Source organism: Triticum dicoccoides, chromosome 2A (assembly GCF_002162155.2).
Source record: "Triticum dicoccoides isolate Atlit2015 ecotype Zavitan chromosome 2A, WEW_v2.0, whole genome shotgun sequence".
NCBI classification, from domain to species: domain Eukaryota; kingdom Viridiplantae; phylum Streptophyta; class Magnoliopsida; order Poales; family Poaceae; genus Triticum; species Triticum dicoccoides.
In genome coordinates, this window is record NC_041382.1 from 770122735 (window position 1) to 770149531 (window position 26797).

Genomic DNA, 26797 nt, shown 5'->3' on the forward strand with positions numbered 1-26797 from the left:
CCCCATCCCCCATGTGCCAATGACAGGTGGGCCTAGACCCAAAACGAAAACGATTTATAAAAATATATATAATTAGTTAAAAATAAATAAATTAGTAATAAGTAAATAAAAATGTTAATTAATTAATTAATTAACTAAATTAATTAACTTAATTAATCATGTTTAATTAAACTAATTAAACATTAGGTACCTAGTTAACTAATTAAACTGATTAATAGGTTAATTTGGTTATTATACCTATGACATGTGGGACCCACACGTCAGCGACCCAGTCAACACCTCTGTTGACTGCTGACATCATGCTGATGTCATGATGACATCAGCATGTACTGTTCTGGATAATATTAGAATTAAGTAATTAAATAAATCCAAAAAAATGATTTAAACCTTTTAAAATTAATATAAAATAAACCGTAACCCGGATGAAAATACTTTGTACATGAAAGTTGCTCAGAACGACGAGACGAACCCGGATACGCAGCCCGTTCGTCCACCACGCATCCCTAACCTATCCAACTCGCAACTTTCCCCCTCCGGCTCCTCTGCCCAAAAACGCGAAACGCTAGGGATACTTTCCCGGATGTTTCCCCCCTTCACCGGTATCACCTCATACCGCGTTAGGGCACGCCTAGCACCACGCTTTGCTTTGTCATGCATCGTTATGCATCTGTTTGCATTGTATTTATTGTTTCTCCCCCCTCTACTTCCGCTAGACACCGAGACCGACGCCGCTGCTACCAAGTACGACTACGGAGTTGACGACCCCTCTCTCTTGCCAGAGCAACCAGGCAAGCCCCCCCTTTGATCACCAGATATCGCCTACTCTTTTCTCTATACTGCTTGCATTAGAGTAGTGTAGCATGTTACTGCTTTCCGTTATTCCTATCCTGATGCATAGCCTGTCCTTACTACTACTGTTGTTACCATTACCTGCTATCCTACTGCTTAGTATAGGATGCTAGTGTTCCATCAGTGGCCCTAAACTCTTGTCCGTCTGCCATGCTATACCACTGGGCCGTGATCACTTCGGGAGGTGATCACGGGCATATACGATATACTTTACACAGTTACATTACCTGTGATACTGTTCGGAGATGGGGGCTGAAGGGGCAGGTGGCTCCATCCCGGTAGAGGTGGGCCTGGGTTCCCGACGGCCCCCGACGGTTACTTTGAGGCGGAGCGACAGGGCAGGTTGAGACCACCTAGGAGAAAGGTGGGCCTGGCCCTGGTCGGCATTCGCAGATACTTAACACGTTTAACGAGATCTTGGTATTTGATCTGAGTCTGGCTACTGGCCTATACGCACTAACCATCTACGCGGGGACAGTTATGGGCACTCGACGTCGTGGTATCAGCCGTAGCCTTCGTGACGTCAGCAACGGAGCGGCGCGCGCTGGATTGGACTGGAACGCCTACTAGGCCAGGTCTGCTTCTGGCCGCCCACGCAACGTGCAGGTGTGCTAAGGGCGATGGGCCCAGACCCCTAGGCGCTTAGGTTTAGACCGGCGTGCTGACCTCTCTGTTGGTCTAGGTGGGGCTGCGACGTGTTGATCTTCCAAGGCCGGGCATGACCCAGAAAAGTGTGTCCGGCCAAATGGGATCGAGCGTGTTGGGTTATGTGGTGCACCCCTACAGGGAAGTTAATCTATTCGAATAGCCGTGATCTTCGGTAACAGGACGACTTGGAGTTGTACCTTGACCTTATGACAACTAGAACCGGATACTTAATAAAACACACCCTTCCAAGTGCCAGATACAGCCGGTGATCGCTCTCTCACAGGGCGACGAGGGGAGGATCATCGGTTAGGATTATGCTATGCGATGCTACTTGGAGGACTTCAGTCTACTCTCTTCTACATGCTGCAGGACGGAGGCTGCCAGAAGCGTAGTCTTCGAAAGGACTAGCTATCCCCCCTTATTCCGGCTTTCTGCAGTTCAGTCCACATATGATACCCTTATTCCATTTGATACCAATGCATACATATGTAGTATAGCTCCTTGCTTGCGAGTACTTTGGATGAGTACTCACGGTTGCTTTCTCCCTCTTTTCCCCCTATCCCTTCTACCTGGTTGTCGCAACCAGATGTTGGAGCCCAGGAGCCAGACGCCACCTTCGACGACGACTCCTACTACACCGGAGGTGCCTACTACTACGTGATGCCCGCTGACGACGACCAGGAGTAGTTAGGAGGATCCCAGGCAGGAGGCCTGCGTCTCTTTCGATCTGTATCCCAGTTTGAGGTAGCCTTCTTAAGGCATACTTGTTTAACTTATGTCTGTACTCAGATATTGTTGCTTCCGCTGTCTTGTCTATGATCGAGCTCTTGTATTCGAGCCTTCGAGGCCCCTGGCTTGTAATATGATGCTTGTATGACTTATTTTATTTGCAGAGTTGTGTTGTGATATCTTTCCGTGAGTCCCTGATCTTGATCGTACACGTTTGCGTGTATGATTAGTGTACGATTAAATCGGGGGCGTCACAATTACGCTCGAGATTCATTAAGAATAAACCATTCACCATAGGAGCATGACCATAAAACATATCTCTCATATAAATAGAACAACCATTATTCTTGGATTTAAATGAGTAGCCATCTCGTATTAAACGAGATCCTGATACAATGTTCATGCTCAAACTTGGCACTAAATAACAATTATTGAGGTTCAAAACTAATCCCGTAGGTAAATGTAGAGGTAGCGTGCCGACGGCGATCACATCGACCTTGGAACCATTCCCGACGCGCATCGTCACCTCGTCCTTCGCCAATCTTCGCTTATTCCGCAGCTCCTGCTTTGAGTTACAAATGTGAGCAACTGCACCGGTATCAAATACCCAGGAGCTACTACGAGTATTGGTAAGGTACACATCAATTACATGTATATCACATATACCTTTGTTTTGCCGGCCTTCTTGTCCGCTAAGTATTTGGGGCAGTTCCGCTTCCAGTGACCACTTCCCTTGCAATAAAAACACTCAGTCTCGGGCTTGGGTCCATTCTTTGGCTTCTTCCCGGCAGCTTACTTACCAGGCGCGGCAACTCCCTTGCCGTCCTTGTTGAAGTTCTTCTTACCCTTGCCTTTCTTAAACTTAGTGATTTTATTCACCATCAACACTTGATGGTCCTTTTTGACTTCTACCTCTGCTGATTTCAGCATTGCAAATACTTCAGGAATGGTCTTTTCCATCCCTTGCATATTGATGTTCATCACAAAGCTCTTGTAGCTTGGTGGGAGCGACTGGAAGATTCTGTCAATGACCGCGTCATCCGGGAGATTAACTCCCAGCTGAGTCAAGCGGTTATGTAACCCAGACATAGTGAGTATGTGCTCACTGACAGAACTATTTTCCTCCATCTTACAGCTGAAGAACTTGTCGGAGACTTCATATCTCTCGACCCGGGCATGAGCTTGGAAAACCATTTTCAGCTCTTCGAACATCTCATATGCTCCGTGTCGCTCAAAACGCTTTTGGAGCCCCGGTTCTAAGCTGTAAAGCATGCCGCACTGAACGAGGGAGTAATCATCCGCACGTGTCTGCCAAGCGTTCATAACGTCTTGGTTCTGTGGGACGGGTGGGTCACCTAGCGGTGCTTCTAGGAAATAATCTTTCTTGGCAGCTATGAGGATGATCCTCAGGTTCCGGACCCAGTCCGTATAGTTGCTGCCATCATCTTTCAGCTTGGTTTTCTCTAGGAGCGCGTTGAAGTTGAGGACAACGTTGGCCATTTGATCTACAAGACATATTGTAAAGATTTTAGACTAATTTCATGACAATTAAGTTCATCTAATCAAATTATTCAATGAACTCCCACTTAGATGGACATCCCTCCAGTCATCTAAGTATAACATGATCCGAGTTAACTAGGCCGTGTCCGATCATCACGTGAGACGGACTAGTCAACATCGGTGAACATCTTCATGTTGATCGTATCTTCTATACGACTCATGCTCGACCTTTCGGTCTTCTGTGTTCCGAGGCCATGTTTGTACATGCTAGGCTCGTCAAGTCAACCTAAGTGTTTCGCGTGTGTAAATCTGTCTTACACCCGTTGTATGTGAACGTTGGAATCTATCACACCCGATCATCACGTGGTGCTTCGAAACAACGAACTGTCGCAACGGTGCACAGTTAGGGGGAACACTTTCTTGAAATTATTATGAGGGATCATCTTATTTACTACCGCTGTTCTAAGTAAACAAGATGCAAAAACATGATAAACATCACATGCAATCAAATAATAATAGTGACATGATATGGCCAATATCACATAGCTCCTTTGATCTCCATCTTGGGGCTCCATGATCATCTTGTCACCGGCATGACACCATGATCTCCATCATCGTGTCTCCATGAAGTTGCTCTCCAACTATTACTTCTACTACTATGGCTAACGCGTTTAGCAATAGAGTAATGTAATTTACATGGCGTTTCTCAATGACACGCAGGTCATACAAAAAATAAAGACAACTCCTATGGCTCCTGCCGGTTGTCATACTCATCGACATGCAAGTCGTGATTCCTATTACAAGAACATGATCTCATACATCACATATATATCATTCATCATTCATCACAACTTTGGCCATATCACATCACGAATCACTTGCGGCAAAAACAAGTTAGACGTCCTCTAATTGTTGTTGCAAGTTTTACGTGGCTGCAAAAGGGTTCTAGCAAGAACGTTTTCTTACCTACGTAATAGCCACAACGTGATTTGTCAACTTCTATTTACCCTTCATAAGGACCCTTTTCATCGAATCCGCTCCAACTAAAGTGGGAGAGACAGACACCCGCTAGCCACCTTATGCAACTAGTGCATGTCAGTCGGTGGAACCAGTCTCACGTAAGCGTACGTGTAAGGTCGGTCCGAGACGCTTCATCCCACAATACCGCTGAAGCAAGATAAGACTAGTAGCGGCAAGAAAGTTGACAACATCTACGCCCACAACAAATTGTGTTCTACTCGTGCAAGGAGAACTACGCATAGACCTAGCTCATGATGCCACTGTTGGGGAACGTTGCAGAAAACAAAAAATTTCCTACGGTTTCACCAAGATCCATCTATGAGTTCATCTAGCAACGAGTGATCGGATTGCATCTACATACCTTTGTAGATCACGCGCGGAAGCATTCAAAGAACGGGGATGAGGAAGACGTACTCGACGTGATCCAAATCACCGGAGATCCTAGCGCCGAACGGATGGAATCTTCGTGTTCAACACACGTACGGTCAGCGTGACGTCTCCTCCTTCTTGATCCAGCAAGGGGGGAGGAGAGGTTGATGAAGATCCAGCAGCACGACGGCGTGGTGGTGGATGCAGGGCGGCACAGCATCAGGGCTTCGCCGTATACTGCGAGAGAGAGAGGTGTAGCAGGGGAGAAGGAGGCGCCAAGACTCAAGGTATGGCTGCCCCCTCCCTCCCCCCCCCCTTTATATAGGCTCCCCTAGGGGGGCGCCGGCCCTAGGATATGGGATCTCCTAGGGGGGCGGCGGCCAAGGGTGGAGTAGCCCCCAAGGCAAGGTGGGGCGCCCCCCACCCCTAGGGTTCCAACCCTAGGCGCATGGGGTGGGCCTAGGGGGGCGCACCAGCCCACTATGGGCTGGTTCCCCTCCCCACTTTGGCCCATGGGGCCCTCCGGGATGGGTGGCGCCACCTGGTGGACCCCCGGGACCCTTTCGGTGGTCCCGGTACAATACCGGTGACCTCGAAACTCTCCTGATGGCCGAAACTGCACTTCCTATATATAATTCTTCACCTCCGGACCATTCCGGAACTCCTCGTGACGTCCAGGATCTCATCCAGGACTCCGAAAAACTTTTGGGTTACTGCATATTCATATCTCTACAACCCTAGCATCACCGAACCTTAAGTGTGTAAACCCTACGGGTTTGGGAGACATGTAGACATGACCGAGACGGCTCTCCGGTCAATAACCAACAGCGGGATCTGGATACCCATGTTGGCTCCCACATGCTCCTCGATGATCTCATCGGATGAACCACGATGTCGAGGATTCAAGCAACCCCGTATACAATTCCCTTTGTCAATCGGTACGTTACTTGCCCAAGATTCGATCGTCGGTATCCCAATACCTCGTTCAATCTCGTTACCCGCAAGTCACTTTACTCGTACCGTAATGCATGATCCCGTGACCAGACACTTGGTCACTTTGAGCTCATTATGATGATGCATTACCGAGTGGGCCCAGAGATACCTCTCCGTCATACGGAGTGACAAATCCCAGTCTCGATTCGTGCCAACCCAACAGACACTTTCGGAGATACCTGTAATGTACCTTTATAGTCACCCGGTTACGTTGTGACGTTTGGCACATCCAAAGCACCCCTACGGTATCCGGGAGTTACACGATCTCATGGTCTAAGGAAAAGATACTTGACATGGGAAAAACTCTAGCAAACGAACTATACGATCTTGTGCTATGTTTAGGATTGGGTCTTGTCCATCACATCATTCTCCTAATGATGTGATCTCGTTATAATTGACATCCAATGTCCATAGTCAGGAAACCATGACTATCTGTTGATCAACGAGCTAGTCAACTAGAGACTTACTAGGGACATGTTGGTGTCTATGAATTCGCACATGTATTACAATTTCCGGATAACACAATTATAGCATGAATAAAAGACAATTATCATGAACAAGGAAATATAATAATAATGCTTTTATTATTGCCTCTAGGGCATATTTCCAACAAGTTCTATATTTATGATCAACTAGTCTCCCCCAATCATTATCATGGTTTATGAAGTATCTTTTTGCCCAAGAGGCTAGCAAGGCCATGTTGAACTCTCTTAAGTTGGGAATCCCCAAGCCCCCAAACTCTTTTTTCTGAGAAATCATCCCCCATTTAGCAAGATGATATTTGTTCTCATCTCCCTGGTCACCCCAAAAGAAGTGAGCCATCTGAGATGTGATAGCATTTATAGCCCATTTAGGAAATTTTATCACAGACATCAAGTACATCGGAATGCTAGTGATACATGCTTTAAGCAGTACAAGTTTCGCCTCATAACTGAGTAACCTCCCCTTCCAACCACAAATCCTTTTGATGATTTTATCTATAATGTACTGGATATCCTCCCTTCTTAGTTTAAGGTAGTGGAGAGGAACCCCCAAGTATTTGAGAGGGAAATCTCCCATCTTACAGCAGAAAATTTGGGATAATAGTTTAGCCTCATCAGTATTCATATTAATTGGCACTACTTCACACTTATCATAATTGATTTTCAACCCAGAAAGGTTTTCAAAACAAGCAAGCAACCATTTTAAGTTTTTTTACATACTCAGTTTTCGGGTCGAGAAACAATATCATGTCATCTGCATACTGCAAGAAGATAAGACCATGCGGGATAATATGGGGAACAATCCTAGATATTATATTGTTATTGACCGCCTTCATCAGCATTCGAGAGAATACATTTGCCACCAAATTGAATAGCATAGGGGAACTAGGGTCTCCTTGTTTCAGCCCTTTCCCCCCCACAAAATAAGGACCTAGAACATCGTTAATTTTAACACAGAAAGAGCTTTGTTTAAGAATTGACAAGTTCCACCTAATCCACATAGGGCCAAAGCCTCTAGAAGTTAACATTTCCACTAGGAAGTCCCAGTTGACACGATCATACGCTTTTTCATAATCTAACTTGAGAACAATCCTAGGTTCTTTAGATTTATGAACTTCGTGAATAGCCTCATGAGCAGTCACTACACTTTCGAGTATAAATCTACCTCTCACAAAAGCAGACTGGCATGGGGCCAACAGCCTATGTCCTATAGGGGAAACCCTATTTGTCATGGCTTTGCTAAAAATCTTCACAGAGCAGTTGCTCAAACAAATAGGCCGAATTTTTTTCATATTCTTAGCATCTGGTTCTTTAGGAATGAGAGTGACTATAGAGTAATTTAACCTCTGGATATCCAGAGACCCTCTCTCAAAATCCCTCACAAGTGCCATAAAGTCTCCTTTAATTATTTCCCAAAAATGTTGGTAAAATATAAAGGACAAACCATCAGGCGCAGGTGCACCATTTCCATATGAGCCCATAATGGCTTCCTTAATTTCTTCTTATGAAAAAGGCCTTTCTAATATCTCATTCTCAGCTACAGTCACTCGTTCCTCTTCAGACCAAAAATGGTCATCCAGATGAATGTTAGGTTTAGGTTCAAACCCAAAAAGGTTCTTATAAAAGTTAGTTGCAATTTCCAGCATATCTTTGGTAGAGTATACAGGTCGTCTTTTGTCCAAAAAAAAAACAGGACAATGGCTTACTGTTTATGGCGACATGACCAGATCATCTCTTGTTCAAACATCAGGTGATATTCGTCCAGTCTGTTTTAACAGCACATATTAATTTGTGAAAACAGTTACTTTGTTCTGCAATATTTTTTTATGCATGATAATTATCCATGACCTTGGTATAGTTATGCCATGGATATGGAGCGCGCGCCAGCATAATTTTACACTGGCTTTCTTCCGTGTCATGTTGCTCGACGGATACACGTGCAAGTCGCCGCCCCCGCTATTCGGTTTACATCTATCCGTGCCTGTGGCCGACTCGCGCGTTTGCGCTGGCGTCGCGGTCGATTCTCCCGTCCGTGCCGGTTTACAACACCGGTGCCGACTTCCCCGTCCGCACTGGCTTATGCCGCAGCCTACTCATTTACTGTCCGGACTGAGATCTGTATCCAAAACGAATGAATTGTAAGTATGTTTACAACAAGGACACCTTAAACCTCCTCCCTCTGCATTAATGTTTCCTTGATGATGTGTAGCCTAGTTCACCTAATGCCGTATAATATATTTCTTTTTGTTTCTTTTGCTAACTGATAGAACATAGCAAATAAAAGTGAGGTGATTCATTATTTGGTATGCAACTAGTTATCTCCATCATGGTGCTAACAAGCTTTAATTATTTATTTCATCCATTTAGTACTTCACCTGAATTATTGTTTCTACGATTACAATTAACTTATTTGTACCCGCAGAGAAATTGCTGGCATCCATGTTTCTGCAAGGCAAGGACCAGTTGAAGAACTTAAAAAGCATGTGGCTGCTGGAGTAGAAATCAACATAAGAGGTTTGTGTTTGTAGAACATTCATCTTTCTCTTATTTATGGAGCATGAGTCATTTAAACATAATTTGGTTTCAGATAGCAAAAGGAGAACTCCTTTGCACTTGGCTATGGACCATGGTCACCTAGATACTGTCGAGATTCTTGTCAGTTCAAATGCTCAGCTATCTGATTTTTTTCTGTGCCCCACACTCATTGGGTGAGTGTATTTGAGCAAAAGAAGCCGGTGGTAATTCTGAACCAAGTATTTTTAGTAGGTTTGCATCACAAACTGCACCAAATGGGCAAACGTTTGCTATACCCATTACACTCTCGGCAAGTTTGAGCTTGCCAGGTTCTGTCATATTGATATACTACTAGCTTAACTTGTCAGGTAGAGTAGTTAGTACATATCCTTAGATCCGTTTGGTTTATCGTATCATAGGGCTGCCTTTCGAGACCCTTGAGCTATGTGAACTGAACCTTGCTTCTCTCTTTCAGCCGCGAGAAGGAAGACATCGCCAAACTGCTTGTCAAGCACCATGCTGACCTCCAGATTAAGGATGGGCATGGGAATATATACTGCACCGAACCTGTGCTCCTCAGCCTGGCCGTTCCTGAAGCCGGCAAACTGATATGGCACAATGAATCCAATATACGTTGATGCCTCGTTCTACAACTAGGACTGTAAAAAAAACATAACGAGCTCGATTAGCTGGATTAGATGAGTTGTCTTACCAACCTCATCAATTACATAGTTGCCGAAAGTCAGAAGTTATCCCAGTGTAGACATCTTGTAGTATCATTTCGTACAGTTTATGCTCTTTTTGTGTGTTTGGGCTGCACATCAACAGTTTGGCCAGAAACATATGAACTCATGTTTGTCAATATACATCTGTTATTGCGCCATCGTCATGTCTCCTGCTGGGCAGGCAATTTCTCTTGAGAAATTTCTTGCAGGTATAGATATAGAGGTAGAAATTTGTCGAACGAACCACACCCCTTTCATCTGGAACTTTTTTTTTCGAAATTAGAATATACTATGTTGTCAATATACTATTACATCTCTTATTGTGCCACCACCCGCCATTGGACTAAATAAAGATCCAACGACCGACCTTCATTCTTCTACCTCCAGCTTTCTTCCTCCAACAATTCCTCTCCCCATGAAATCGACTTACCAAATATGAAAATTCAGTCAACTTAACCCAGTATGAAAATTCAGTCAACTTACATATAGCCACCGCGTGGAAATTAATATCGGAATTTTTGGAAAATCGACAATATATAAACAATGAACTATGTTATCTTTCTTGCCAAACAATGCACGATGTAGATTTATGACTTTGGGTGTTGGTCAGTCGGTACGTAGTTCAATCATAATAATCGTACTAAGCTATGAACAGCAACTCCTAGTAAAATCTTAGAGCTCGTCGTGGTCATCGTCCTCCTCGGCGGCGCCGTCATGGCCACCCCCGGCGTTCTGGTAGGCAGCGGCGAAGGCGGGGCTGCACACATCCTCCAGCTCCTTGAGCTTCTCCGCGTAGTCGTCCTGGTCGGCGTCCGGATTGGCCTCGAGCCACTCGCCGGCCTCCCTTACCGCCTCCCTGACCCTCTCCCTGTCGTCGCCGTCCATCTTGGCCCCCAGCTCGCCGTCGGCCGTCGTCCGGGTGCTGTAAACGTACGCCTCCAGCTTGTTCCGCGCGTCCACCCTGTCCCTCACCTTTCTGTCCTCCTCCGCGAACTCCTCCGCCTCTTGCACCATGCGCTCGATCTCCTCCTGCGAGATGCTACGGCCGGCGCTGCTGATCTCGATCTTCTCCGACCTGCCCGTGCCCTTGTCCGCCGCCCCCACGTGCAGGATGCCGTTCACGTCCACCTCCAAGGTCACCTCGATCTGCGGCGTGCCCCTCGGCGCCGGCGCGATCCCGGTGAGGTCGAACTTGCCCAGCAGCCGGTTGTCCTTTGTCATGCTCCGCTCGCCCTCGAACACCGTGATGGCCACCGTCGTCTGCCTGTCCTGGTACGTGGTGAACATCTTGGTTCTCTTGGTCGGGATCGGCGTGTTCCGGGGGATCACGCTCGCCATCACGCCGCCGGCCGTCTCGATGCCGAGCGTCAGCGGCGTCACATCCAGCACCACAACCTCCTTGGCGTCGCCGCGCACGATGCCGCCCTGCACCGCCGCGCCGTAGGCCACGGCCTCGTCGGGGTTGACGCCCTTGTGGGGTTCCTTGCCGCCGAAGTAGTCGCGGAGGAGCTGCTGCACCTTGGGGATCCTGGTGCTGCCGCCGACAAGCACCACCTCGTCGACGTCGCCCTTGGCCAGCCCGGCGTCCGCCATGGCCTTCTTCACGGGCGCCATGACCTTGCGGAAGAGGTCGGCGTTGAGCTCCTCGAAGCGGGCCCGGGTGAGCGGCTCCGACAAGTCGACACCGTCGGCCAGCGACTCGACCTCCACGCGGACCTGGAGCTGGGTGCTGAGCGCCCGCTTGGCGCGCTCGCACTCGCGGCGAAGCTTGCCGAGAGCGCGCGCGTCGCCGGAGATGTCGACGCCGTGCTTCCGCTTGACGAGCCGGATGAAGTGGTCCATGACGCGCTGGTCGAAGTCCTCGCCTCCGAGATGGGTGTCGCCGTTGGTGGCAAGGACCTCGAAGACGCCGCCGTCGAGCGCGAGCACGCTGACGTCAAAGGTGCCGCCGCCGAGGTCGAACACGAGCCAAGGTTTTGGTTACCGAATGAGGCAATTTTACCGAGGGGGACGGGTAAATGTGGTTACCACGGTTACCGACAAATACCGAGAAATACCGAGAATATTTCGAGCGAATTTTATAGTTGAATTTTGAATTCAAAGAAGTGAATGAACAAATATTCGAACCAGAGACCTCTCAAAACAGGAACTAGGTTGCTACGAACATGCCAGAACCAACTCTAATGGCATTAATTAGATCCTACGTACTTTACTGTAAATCGAGTGCTTAAATTCAAAATTTTCAAAAAACTGGTATTTTTTGCTCGGTATGGCGATTTACCGAGGGGCACGGAAATACGCGGTAACCATGGGAAATCTTGAAATTTCGACTGGTAACCAAAACCTTGACACGAGCACGTTCCGCTCCTTCCCGTCGGCCACCTTGTCGAGGCCGTAGGCGATGGCGGCGGCGGTGGGCTCGTTGATGAGGCGGACGACGTTGAGGCCGGCGATGGCGCCGGCGTCCTTGGTGGCCTGGCGCTGCGCGTCGTTGAAGTAGGCCGGGATGGTGATGACGGCGTCCCGGACCTTCTCGCCGAGATACGCCTCAGCCGTCTCCTTCATCCTGGTGAGCACCATGGCGCTCACCTCCTCCGGGCTGAGCGTCCGCACGTCGCCGGCCTTGACCTCCACCTCGAGGTGCGGCTTGCCGTTCTTGTCCACCACCTTGAACGGCAGCAGCTTCATGTCCCGCTGCACCTCGGCGTCGACGAACTGCCTGCCGATGAGTCGCTTGGCGTCGTAGACGGTGCGGAGCGGGTTGGCGGCGGCCTGGTTCTTGGCGGCCTCGCCGATGAGGCGCTCGCCGGAGTCGGTGAAGGCGACCCAGGAGGGGGTGATGCGGTTGCCCTGGTCGTTGGCGATGATCTCCACGCGCCCGTTCCGGTACACGGCCACGCACGAGTAGGTCGTGCCCAGGTCGATGCCGATCACCGGCCCGCCGTTGCCGTTGCCGTTGCCGGAGCCCTTCTCCTTCGCCGCCGCCGCCGCGGCCGGGGGAGCCGCCGTGGCCGCAAGGAGCAGCACCGCGAGCAGTAGCCCGTGCAACTTCGTCGCCCGAGCCATGGCGCCGGCGATCGATCGATCTCTTTTTCGAAGCTAACTGCAAGTACGTAGCAGGACGAGGACGTGGTGCGGCTGCTATTTATGGCGCGAAGAGATGCCTACGTACAGCGACGGCGTGACGTGGACGAATCGGAGGCTGCTTCCGACGCGGTCTGTCCCTCGGGAGCGCGGTGACACGCGTGGGAGTCCATCTGGGCCGTTGGTTTCCACGATCGGACGGCAGCGAGGGCTCATGACACGCTGGCGGGAACCGGGCTGGCTGCTGCGTGACGTGTTGGCTGTCAACAAGGATGTTCGATCATGATTCCAACAAAAAAATATTCGGCTTTGCTAGAACTTATCTAGCTGAGTTTTAATTATGTCTCATTCACTTTTATAGCCATTGAATTGATACTATAAGATGCGTGTGTACTGACGTGGTTTGTAGTACTATTTCTATCTGTTTTTGTTTTCAGGTGAATGAGACCAAATTATATCTCATCTAGATGAGTCCTAGGCACTCCCAAAAATATTCGTTCCTGGCACCATGTCGCAGGCAACACGTGTATAACTATCTGATGACAGGTATCGCCCAACAGATTCAAAATTCAGAAATTCCAAAAGTCGTCTAGAATTTTACTAGGTTCAAATCATCTCTGACCAAATTTAAATTTTATTCAAATCTATTTTGAATTCAAGGGTGCACTGTAGGATCAATGGAGTGTATCGCTGAATTTGAAGGACGCTGCGTCAAAAGAGTTGTATGTGACATTGTTTGGATATAGACAGCCAAACACTTGGATTCATACAACATCATTTCAACAGGCAACTTCGTGACCTGATTTTCTTCAATCACAGCACAAAATTATCTTCACACTTGACCTGTTTTTTTAAAATACTGAAGAAATGCTTACATTCTCGGCAACAAACTGTGACCTGAGCTGACGATGGTCAAAATTTTCAGTTTCTTCCTTACTTTGAGTGAACCGGATATTCTTTACAATCTATCTTTGCCAAACACAAATTTTAGATTTATTGTCTTCTACGATGAAAGCATCAGTATGTATGTGTGTGACAAGTCTGTTTGGGCACATATGTGTGCAACTCAACAATTTCTTTTTGAATACTCTCCCATTTTCCTAGTTCAGGACAAGAAACGTTGAGGCGAGAGTAACTTGTTTAAAATCCACATTTGTTCATGTCCATGAAAAAGAAAATGTTCATGCAGTCCACGTTGAAATCACAACAGAAAATCGAAAAGCGATATGCGATGAACGGCTAATTTGAAGTTCAACAGAGTAGCAAGCACACACTAGTATAGATATGGTCCATTTTAAGATCCCTTGTGGCACAAGGAAGCCTGAAACCATGTGTGGTGTGAACAACACCATGTAGGTGTGACAAATTGCTCCGTAACTCCCAATCAATTGAGGTCTTCGATTTAGGATACTTCACTTGAATTACTTCCTTCATAACTTGATCAACCATCACTCAACATATGAGTTAATCATAATCTCATCTTCAAGACATATATACAATTCCGCTCTTAAATCATTCTCTCAAGATCTTGATCCATCATGACTGAACTCATAAGCCTAAGCATGTCGTTGAGTTCCTTCAATAAATGCCATCTTGGTCACTTCTTGTACATCACATGGACTACATCTTGATTATTGATTCAACCACATAACTTAAGCTTGATACTTCGGAGTCTATTTCTTTGCTTATAATATATTCATCACTAGAACTCAGTGATCTTAATGCATATCTTGGTCTTGATGGAATTCATTCCAACTTGATCCAATCTCCTTCATGCATCACATATGTAACATATCTCAATACAATGGTTGTTCCATAGGAATTTCCAATCATTACCAACACTTAATGATGTCTTTATCTTGATGGCTTTCATCAATCCACACAATAATTTTCATGCATTTCCTTTGGATTTTTACTTCAAATGCATATCAATGACAAGCATGTCCATAGGAATTGCCATTAGTTACCAAAACCACACATGGGTACTAAATGCAACTTCACCGATACACCCCCTCCTTGTGCATCATTGTTCTACAGTCAACCATCGCCCCGCTTGATGTCGTCCACCATCCGTTGGCAAGGAGTCACCGCTTGTTCCGCCTCCCATCTCCGATGATGACCCACCTATAGAATGCTTTGTCTTCATCTGTGTCATTGTTCTGCCCCTAGAACTGCAAGCTCCCAAACATGCCTTCGATCTGATGAACACTTCAAGCTCAGGTGGCAGTTTCAGGCTTCCTTGTTTATATGGGTGAACTGTTCCATTTTAATAACCCAGAAATGGTTTAGTTCGTGCTTCCGAGTTACAAATCTGTGAATGTTTTTATGGTGTGGTTATGTCCAACAATCTCCCATATACAATGGTCAAGTTGTGAATTTGATGGTGGTGCTAAGTTAATTTTATGTCCAACGTCCTCTTGTATACAACGTCCTTGGGTCAAGTCAGTGCCAACAAAATTAGAAAACAAAAATAATACTCCCTCCATTTTTATTTAGTTCACATATTAGCTTTGGTCAAAGTCAAGCTTTACAAACTTTGACCAAGTTTATATACAAAAATATTAAGATATACAATAACAAATCAACAACATTAGATTTATTATTAAATGTACTTTCACATCGTATAGATTTATTATGATAAATGTCTATATTGTTTTCTATAAACTTGGTCAAACTTTATGAAGTTTGACTTCAGTCAACTCTAATATGCAGAGTAAATAAAAACGAAGGGAGTAGTAAATAAATTTTGAATTCATTTACTACTGATGACTGAAAAATAAAATGTCTCCAAACAATAGAAATCTAAATCTAAATATTGTGGGAAAAATCATATATGCATATTATTTTAATATGCCTAGTTCTAAAATTATATGATGTAGTTGGATGGGTAAATCGAACTCAATTGCTACTTCCAATTTATATTAATTCATATTAAATCTTGTGGAACTAAAATCTCCAGTTAAGGTTTTGTTATTCCTTATGAACTTAATACTATTAATTTTCTCATACTCATTTTTATCTTTATTTTTACAATCTCAGAAATAGAATCCGTTCCTGGCCCTACTTTTCAGGCTATTACAGTTTTTGAGAAGATGCAGGCTATTGCATGTATAAATATCTCTCTTATGAATATGCCCCAAGAGGTTTATTCAAACTTAATTCGGGCCTCCCTGAAAAATAGGAAATTCCAAATATATCTGATAAGTATGGCTCGAAAATCCTATATGGACGTCACCGGTATTTTGGGATTTTGAGGAAAATATTTGGGAGCTATCTCAGCTAAATTCCATTGGATTCAGACAAGTTATTTCTAGAATAAGATTCAGACAGGTTTTGACCAAATATAAATCTGGTTTAGATTAGCTTTAAGTCTAGAGTGAAATTTTAAGGTAAAAACTACGCCCACCACCCGCCCTAGTTTTAAATATAAGCCGTGTACGTTTAGTGTAACCCGAGGATTTCTAAGTTCGACTAAGTTTTTATAGAAAAACCATATATTTTTACAATATCAATCAACATGATGACAACTCAAAAAAAGTATATCCTTCGTGAACTATATTTATAATGATGTATTTATTTGATAGCCCAGATATCTGCACCTGTATCAGAAATGTGGTCCAACTTCGGGTTTTTTACTCAGGACAAAATTTATTGGTCAGTGGTGCGAGTCTTGCGCTAACAAACCTGCCAATAGGCGTGCACACATGAGATGGCTGATGTTGCAACCAACGATGCGAGGAGCTACAACGGATGCACGATGGTGCTGGGATCTCAACAAACGGCGATCACCGGCATTACAGTGACAATCGAGCGATGTTGCAACCATCGATGGATGTGCTGCAAACAGCGACGATGGAGCAGTAATCGTTGTTAGTGGTGCTGTGACCGAGGATGACAAAGCTGCAACTGTTGACGGTGGTGGTGTGGTCGTGGATAGCAGAGCTACAACCGTTGACGGCAAAGCTATGACCGGCTTTTTGCATCAACGTCGTGGGGGTGAGGGGCTAGTGCATACGGAGGAACGCGATGCTGTGATGGAGACACAACTTGTTGCAAGTCCAGGCTCGACGACAATGGCCACCACGTCGGAGCGGCCCTCCTGCAAAGCATTGTGATAGCATCGCGACGGGCGCGTGGCATGCTGCGAGTCGACCTAGGCGGCGCAAGTACGAGGGTGGTGTTTTTTTCTGTTTTTGCAGGGGAGGTGACAGGCTTGGAAGGAAGACACTGGGAGAGATCTAACGATTCACGTACGAGGAATCGTGGGGCCGGCAACACGACCGATCAGGGACCGCAATCGATCAACCGACGCCTCGCACCCTCCCCTTTCGCTCCCAACGCGACGCGGCGGATCTACCTGCAGCAGCCACAGTGCCATACATTGTCCTCAATCCAACCTCTCGGGGGCGCGTTGAAAGCACAAGTGCTCCCTAGGTGGTTTTGATAATTGATGACAACATATCTCTTGTTGGACTAACATTTCTATCTAGCATGTTTCAGATAAGTTCAACAATGGAGTGGCATGGACTAAAGGTTGTGGGAACTCCTTCAAGATGCTAAGGACAAAGGATTGGCTAAAGCTTCAAGCTCAAGACTCTTCATTTTACATTTTAGTGATCCAAGATCACATTGAGTCCATAGGAAAAGCCAATACTATCAAGGAGGGATGAGGTGTTGCTTAATGAGCCTCTTGCTTCATGTGCTTAATGATATGCTCCAAAATCCTCAGCTACTTTCCCACTTCCACATATGACCTAAACCCAAAGCCAAACTCGGACCTACCGATTATTCCTATCCGGCACCACCGAGTTTCACTTGTCATAAGCCACTGCCAAACCCTAGCAATTCGGTTCTACCGATAGGTATCTCGGTCTCACCGAGATGGGATTGCAAACTCTCTGTTTCCCTTTCATAACTTTTCGGTCTCACCGAAAGAGCGGATCGGTCCCACCGAGATTGCAATGAAAATTCAGTGTTTCCTTTTTGTAACTTTTCGGTCTCACCGAAAGAGCAAATCGGTCCCACCGAGTTTACCTGACCAACTCTCTGGTTAGCTTATTACCAAACTCGGTCTCACCGAGTTTGTGTAATCGGTCTCACCGAGATTACATTATGCCCAAACCCTAACCATATCGGTCCTACCGAGTTGCATGTCAGTCCCATCGAAAATCTCTAACGGTCACTAGGTTTACCTTTTCGGTCCGACCGAGTTTGTTGATTCGGTCCCACCGAGATTGGAAAACTATGTGTAACAGTTGGATTTTGTATGGAGGCTATATATACCCCTCCACCTCCTCTTCATTCGTGGCGAGAGCCATCAGACTAAGCCTACACTTCCAGCATCCTATTTTTGAGAGAGAACTACCTACTCATGTGTTGAGGCCAAGATATTCCATTCCTACCATATGAATCTTGATCTCTAGCTTTCCCCAAGTTGCTTTCCACTCAAACCTTCTTTCCACCAGATCCAAATCCTATGAGAGAGAGTTGAGTGTTGGGGAGACTATCATTTGAAGCACAGGAGCAAGGAGTTCATCATTAACACACCATTTGTTACTTCTTGGAGAGTGGTGTCTCCTAGATTGGCTAGGTGTTACTTGGGAGCCTCCGACAAGATTGTGGAGTTGAACCAAGGAGTTTGTAAGGGCAAGGAGATCGCCTACTTCGTGAAGATCTACCGCTAGTGAGGCAAGTCCTTCGTGGGCGATGGCCATGGTGGGATAGACAAGGTTGCTTCTCCGTGGACCCTTCATGGGTGGTTGCTTCTTCGTGGACCCTTCGTGGGTGGAGCCCTCCGTGGACTCGCGCAACCGTTACCCTTCGTGGATGGAGCCCTCTGTGGACTCGCGCAACCGTTACCCTTCATGGGTTGAAGTCTCCATCAACGTGGATGTAGGATAGCACCACCTATCCGAACCACGGGAAAACATCCGGGTCTCCAATTGCGTTTGAATTCTCCAAACCCTTCCCCTTACATTCTTGCAAGTTGCATGCTTTACATTCCGCTGCTCATATACTCTTTGCATGCTTGCTTGATATGTATTGTGTATGTTGAAATTGTGCCTAAAACTCCACTCAAACCAAAAAGGCCTAAAAATTGCAACTTTAGCACTAAGTGTGTAATCACCCCCCTCTAGACACATCTACTTCAAGGTCCTACAAGTGGTATCAGAGCTTTGGTCTCCATTGCCTTGGTTTAATCACCATTGGAGGAAGATGGATGTGTCTACCTTTGGGAGTCTTAGACATAGAGTGCCTATTCTTGATGGAGAGTATTTTCATGAGTGGAAAAATGAGATGCTTGTAATTTTCAATCAATATCATTTGAACAAGTATATTGCTAGCCCTTGTGCACCTCATATTGATCCTTTGCATCCTACCCTAGATGAAGATATTGACATGATTCGCAATCTTAGAACTATTGAGCTCATCATTAGAGGATTTCCCAAAAATTTGATTGCTAGTTTGCCTACTCTTAATTGTGCCTATACTATATGGAAATTTCTTGAGGAACGATTTCCCGATCATTCCTTGAAAACTTTGGATGAAATTCTCCATAAATCTATTGCCTTGAGTAAGATGAACTCTAGTGATCCTAGTTTTGGTAATTGTCTATATGAACTTACCAATCTTAAGCATGCTAAAGGAGATGTTGGAATCATTAGTGATATCATATTCGAAGCTATAAGAATTCATAAAAGTGACCACTTTGATGATCATTTATCTAATGAATTACCCTCTCTAGGAAATGATGAGTCACAAGATCATGATGAACATGGATAAAATGATGATGATGATGATAGTGACTTCGATCTGTAATGAGACATTTTGGTCTTATGGCAAATCTTCGGGGAGGAAAGGAATGGGTTCTTGATAGTGGATGTACTGATCATATGACCGGAGATGAAGAGATGTTTTGTGAGCTTGCTGAAAATGACGGCCCTCGAAAATATGTCACCTTTGGTGATAATTCAAAGGGTAAAGTGGTTGGCCTTGGTAAGGTGGCCATCTCACATGATAGTTCCATTCAAAATGTCATGCTCGTTGAATCTCTCGGCTACAACTTACTTTCAGTATCTAGACTTGCTGATTTCGGTTTGAATGTCCTGTTTACTGAGGTAGATTGCCAAGTATTTCGTGGAGACAATCATAAAATGGTCTTTACGGATATGCGTAGAGGTGATCTTTACATTGTCAATTTCTCTAAAAAGGCACAACCTAAAACTTGCTTTGTTGCTAAATCCTCAAAAGGATGGTTGTGGCATAGACGACTAGGTCACGTTGGCATGAGAAACCTTGACAAGCTTATTAAAGGAAATCATATCCTTGGAGTTAACGATGTCATATTTGATAAGGATAAACTTTGCAGTACTTGTCAAGCAGGTAAACAGGTTGGAGGAAGGCATCCCGTGAAGAACATCATGACCACAAGAAGGCCACTCGAGCTACTTCACATGGATCTTTTTGGTCCCAACGCCTACAAGAGTCTCGGTGGAAATTCTTTTGGTCTAGTTATAGTTGATGATTTTTCAAGATTTACGTGGGTGTTCTTTCTTAATGACAAGTCGCAGGTCCAGAAGATCTTCAGAAACTTCGCTAGGAAGGCCCAAAATCAGTTTGACGTGAAGATCAAGAAGGTTCGGAGTGACAATGTAACGGAGTTCAAGAACGCAAATGTGGACACCTTTCTTGACGAAGAAGGGATTTCACACAAGTTCCCGGCTACGTACACACCTCAACAAAATGGAGTTGTTGAAAGGAAGAACCGGACGCTCATCGAAATGGCAAGAACGATGCTTGATGAATACAAGACGCCGAAGCACTTTTGGGCAGAAGCGGTTGAGACAGCTTGTCACGCAAAAAATCGCTTATATCTTCACAAGCTACTCGGCAAGACGGCATACGAGCTTCTCACCGGTAACAAACCCCAAGTTGGATACTTTCGAGTATTCGGCTCAAAGTGCTACATTCTTGATAAGCACCGTCGTTCAAAGTTTGCTCCTAAATCTCATGAAGGTTTTCTACTTGGTTATGGCTCAAACTCTCACACTTACCGTGTCTACAAAAATTTCACCCGAAAGGTTGAAGAGACGGTAGATGTGAAGTTTGATGAATCTAATGGCTCGCAAGTAGAGCAATTGCCAATTGACGTAGGAGACAAAGACCCTTCAGAAGCAATCCAAGACTTGTCCATTGGCAAAATTCGTCCGACGGAGGTGAAGGAGAGTACTTCATCCATCCAAGTGGAAGCTTCTACTTCACGACAAGGTGAACCAAGAATCGACACAGAAGCATCCACAAGTGGGACACACCAAGATGAAGAAGACAAGGAAATGCATCAAGACGAACATCAACAACCTCTTTCTCCACCACGACAAGTGAACGACGACGTCAACAATGAAGAAGGCCAAGAAGAAGAACAAGATGAAGAAGATGTTCAACGAAGACCCAAGCAAAAGCTCTCACGAGTTCGAGCAAGAATTGCCAAAGATCATCCCGTCGAGCAAATCCTCAATGATATACAAATCGGGAGAATCACTCGCTCAAAAACTCGTTTAGCTAACTTTTGTGAAAACTATTCATTCATCTCTAGCATTGAACCTATGAAGGTTGAAGAAGCATTGGAAGATCCGGATGGGATAAACGCTATGCATGAAGAGCTACACAATTTTGAGAGAAACCAAGTTTGGCCATTGGTTGAGAAGACCGACAACAACCACAACATCATTGGTACCAAATGGGTGTTTCGCAACAAGAGAGATGAAGATGGACAAGTGGTTCGCAACAAAGCACGTCTCGTCGCCCAAGGGTACACACAAGTCGAAGGTATGGACTATGGTGAGACATATGCTCCCGTTGCTAGACTTGAGTCCATTCGCATCTTACTTGCCTATGCTAATCACCATAATATCACCTTGTACCAAATGGACATTAAAAGTGCTTTTCTAAATGGTGAAATAGAGGAGGAAGTTTATGTCAAACAACCTCCCGGCTTTATCAATCCTAAGAAACCAAATCATGTTTACAAACTTCACAAAGCTCTTTATGGTCTTAAACAAGCTCCTAGAGCATGGTATAAATGCTTGACCAAGTTCCTTACTACAAGTGGTTTTGAAATTGGTAAAATTGATTCTACTCTTTTTACTAAAAGGGTTAATGGAGAACTATTTGTATGCCAAATTTATGTTGATGATATCATATTTGGTTCAACTAACCCTCTCTTTAGTGAAAAGTTTGGAAAGCTAATGTCAGAGAAGTTTGAGATGTCTATGATGAGTGAACTCAAATTCTTTCTCGGTTTGCAAATCAAGCAAACTAAGGAAGGTACATTTGTCTCTCAAACAAAGTACACCAAGGACTTATTCAAGAAGTTCAATATGCAAGAATGCAAAGGTATGTCTACACCCATGCCTACTAGTGGACATAATGATTTGACCAAAGATGGTGAACCGGTTGATCAAAAGGTTTATCGCTCTATGATTGGTTCATTGTTATACCTATGTGCTTCACGTCCCAATATTATGCTAAGTGTGTGCATGTGTGCACGATATCAAGCTGCTCCTAAAGAATGTCATCTTAAGGCTGTGAAAAGGATAGTGAGATATTTAATCCATACACCAAATTTTGGCATTTGGTATCCTAAGAGGTCTTCTTTTGATCTTGTTGGCTATTCCGACTCGGATTATGCCGGAGACAAGATTAATAGAAAGTCCACTTCGGGTACTTGTCAATTTCTTGGTAGATCTCTTGTGTCTTGGTCTTCCAAGAAACAAAACTCGGTATCCTTATCCACCGCTGAAGCGGAATACATTGCCGCTGGTTGATGTTGTGCTCAATTACTTTGGATGACCCAAACTCTTAAAGATTATGGGATTTATGTGAAACATGTTCCACTGCTTTGTGACAATGAAAGTGCTATCAAAATTGGTCATAATCCTGTACAACATTCTCGAACTAAGCATATTGAAGTTCGTCATCATTTCTTTCGAGATCATGTTGCTAAGGGTGACATTGATCTTAAGCATGTTCGCACCGATAAGCAATTAGCGGATATATTTACTAAACCTCTTGATGAGAAAGTGTTTTGCAGGTTGAGAGGAGAATTGAACATCATTGATGCTTCGAACTTGGAGTAGAAACTCCATTGGATACATGCAAGACATGAGCTTATGACTAATCCATGATATATCTCTTATGATAACTATCTTATGTCTTGGATATATTTGCACCTTGCATGTTGTCTAACCCATGTAGGTGCTTGGTTGAATCTAATTCCATGAGATTGCGACTCACTCACATCTTGAGCAATCTCTACATCACCAAGACTCTACACAATGGTGGTTGAAGACAAGGAAGCACAAAACCATTCAAACATATCCTTTGACAAATTCTATGTTGAGCTTCATGATTGTCATTTTTGGATACACAAGTGCTCTTCCTTGCAAGAACTAACCCATGTAGGTAGATGAACTCAAACTCCAAGTGGTGCTCCCAACTCTTGATGAGCTACATCAACCTTGAGCACCCACACAAGTTCAACTACATGAGCAAGAACCACACCACCACCCAAGGTATGTTATTCCATCTTAGAGAAGCTTTACTCCAAGACATGAGTCAAAGCAACTCAACAAGATGTGAATACATCAAGATGCTTAAACGAAAAATGGTAACGCCATTTTGATCTTAAACGATGAGTATGACCTATGATCAAGTGTTCTCACTTGACTCCTAAGTCAATATACTCTAACATAGGTGACTATGTCACCGCCCAACTCTAGATGAAGTTCTCTTGTGTTCTTTTCTGTGTTATTGCATTTGTCTCATGCATGTTTAGTTTCTTTCTCTTTTTCAAAAAAACACTTCATCTAGATCTTTCAGTTTCTTCTCTTTTCTTTCTGTTTATGTTCTGCATTTTCTGCATTCAATTCCTTGCAAATCCTTCAGGTAATTCATTGCAAATCTTTGTGAGATCCTACATGTCTAGTGAGCTGAGGTGACAAATGTTTTTCTCTATGTAAACTCGGTTTCACCGACTTGTAATTTTCGGTCCAACCGAATCTTTTCGGTGCCACTGAAACATACCACTCGGTGCCACCAACTTCGCAACAGGAAAAACAGTTTGCCACTTGTTCTATATTTCTTCTGATCCAGCTCTACTCAATGAATCTTGTCCTCTACAAGCATCACAGTTTTATCCATAGCTTTGTGCTGAGTCTCAAGGACCAAACCTATACGACGGATTCCAGAAAGCCCTTCTTGGAAATTGATGTCAAAGGGGGGAGAGAGATCACATCAAAGCTTGTAGGAGAGAGAGATCACATCAAGGGAGAGAAAAAGTCTCAAGGACCAAACCTACAAGAGAGAAAGTATTAAGGGGGAGAGAGAGACTTCCAGGGAGAGAGAATACTCAAGGATCCCAGATGTCCCAGGTGCTTGATGTTCAAGAGGAGAGATGTCACATGTCTTTTTAGGGGGAAAGACATGTTGATATGTATTTGCATTAAGTTCTATCCATTTGTATCTTTCAGCTCTAATTTTCTGTTCCCTATCTTCTCCCAATATCCCATGTAAGATTCAGGGGGAGCAAGACACCTAAGGGAAAGAAATCAGTCAAATTCATTGCATATCTTTATTCTTGGGGACATGTTGAATCCAATGTGGTACCTTGTACTCACTCTCTACATGTCATCCCAGTCTTGGTGTTCTTGTGGTTTCTTTTGTTTCTCTGGCTAGTGGATGTACCTGTGTTATCTTACTTTGTTTGTGCAGGTTCATTCCATCCTAAGCCAACTCAAGACCACAAGGTAAGTATATGCATCAAAATCATGAGTATGAGGAGTTCTTGCTTATGTACATACTGTTTGCAAGAAGGACTCATGAACATGAAGGTATTTTCCTTGATAATCTTTTGCTCTGATGCATATGGCCAAGATACATGTAACACATTGCCTACTCTGTCATGGTTATGCTCTCACATGCCTCTATATTTCATATTTACATGAGTGCATACATGTAGGGGGAGCCTATGCTTGTTACATGTCCTTCCAAAGCTTTACTTGCTGTTCTTTATATCTTTATCTAAAGCTTTGATGTATGTTGCCATCAATTACCAAAAAGGGGGAGATTGAAAGCACAAGTGCTCCCTAGGTGGTTTTGATAATTGATGACAACATATCTCTTGTTGGACTAACATTTCTATCTAGCATGTTTCAGATAAGTTCAACAATGGAGTGGCATGGACTAAAGGTTGTGGGAACTCCTTCAAGATGCTAAGGACAAAGGATTGGCTAAAGCTTCAAGCTCAAGACTCTTCATTTTACATTTTAGTGATCCAAGATCACATTGAGTCCATAGGAAAAGCCAATACTATCAAGGAGGGATGAGGTGTTGCTTAATGAGCCTCTTGCTTCATATGCTTAATGATATGCTCCAAAATCCTCAGCTACTTTCCCTCTTCCACATATGACCTAAACCCAAAGCCAAACTCGGACCTACCGATTATTCCTATCCGGCGCCACCGAGTTTCACTTGTCATAAGCCACTGCCAAACCCTAGCAATTCGGTTCTACCGATAGGGATCTCGGTCTCACCGAGATGGGATTGCAAACTCTCTGTTTCCCTTTCGTAACTTTTCGGTCTCACCGAAAGAGCGGATCGGTCCCACCGAGATTGCAATGAAAATTCAGTGTTTCCTTTTTGTAACTTTTCGGTCTCACCGAAAGAGCAAATCGGTCCCACCGAGTTTACCTGACCAACTCTCTGGTTATCTTATTACCAAACTCGGTCTCACCGAGTTTGTGTAATCGGTCTCACCGAGATTACGTTATGCCCAGACCCTAACCATATCGGTCCTACCGAGTTGCATGTCAGTCCCACCGAAAATCTCTAACAGTCACTAGGTTTACCTTTCCAGTCCGACCGAGTTTGTTGATTCGGTCCCACCGAGATTGGAAAACTGTGTGTAACGGTTGGATTTTGTATGGAGGATATATATACCCCTCCACCTCCTCTTCATTCGTGGAGAGAGCCATCAGACTAAGCCTACACTTCCAGCATCCTATTTTTGAGAGAGAACTACCTACTCATGTGTTGAGGCCAAGATATTCCATTCCTACCATATGAATCTTGATCTCTAGCTTTCCCCAAGTTGCTTTCCACTCAAACCTTCTTTCCACCAGCTCCAAATCCTATGAGAGAGAGTTGAGTGTTGGGGAGACTATCATTTGAAGCACATGAGCAAGGAGTTCATCATCAACACACCATTTGTTACTTCTTGGAGAGTGGTGTCTCGTAGATTGGCTAGGTGTTACTTGGGAGCCTCCGACAAGATTGTGGAGTTGAACCAAGGAGTTTGTAAGGGCAAGGAGATCGCCTACTTCGTGAAGATCTACCACTAGTGAGGCAAGTCCTTCGTGGGCGATTACCATGGTGGGATAGACAAGGTTGCTTCTTCGTGGACCCTTCGTGGGTGGTTGCTTCTTCGTGGACCCTTCGTGGGTGGAGCCCTCCATGGACTCGCGCAACCATTACCCTTCGTGGGTGGAGCCCTCTGTGGACTCGCGCAACCGTTACCCTTCGTGGGTTGAAGTCTCCATCAACGTGGATGTAGGATAGCACCACCTATCCGAACCACGGGAAAAACATCCGGGTCTCCAATTGCGTTTGAATTCTCCAAACCCTTCCCCTTACATTCTTGCAAGTTGCATGCTTTACATTCCGCTGCTCATATACTCTTTGCATGCTTGCTTGATATGTATTGTGTATGTTGAAATTGTGCCTAAAACTCCACTCAAACCAAAAAGGCCTAAAAATTGCAATTTTAGCACTAAGTGTCTAATCACCCCCCCCCCTCTAGACACATCTACTTCAAGGTCCTACACGCGC

General features: G+C 44.8%; 1 protein-coding gene across 1 annotated transcript; it reads right to left on the minus strand.

Annotated features, from left to right (window-relative positions):
• Positions 1-10493: 10493 nt before the first annotated feature.
• LOC119352430 (heat shock 70 kDa protein BIP5-like) lies at positions 10494-12895 on the minus strand. Its single transcript, XM_037619063.1, has 2 exons — positions 12186-12895; positions 10494-11798 (listed from the first exon to the last, which is right to left on the minus strand). Exons 1-2 carry the CDS (start codon positions 12893-12895, stop codon positions 10502-10504), a joined length of 2007 nt encoding a protein of 668 aa, XP_037474960.1. The 3' UTR covers positions 10494-10501.
• Between the last annotated feature and the right edge of the window lie 13902 nt (positions 12896-26797).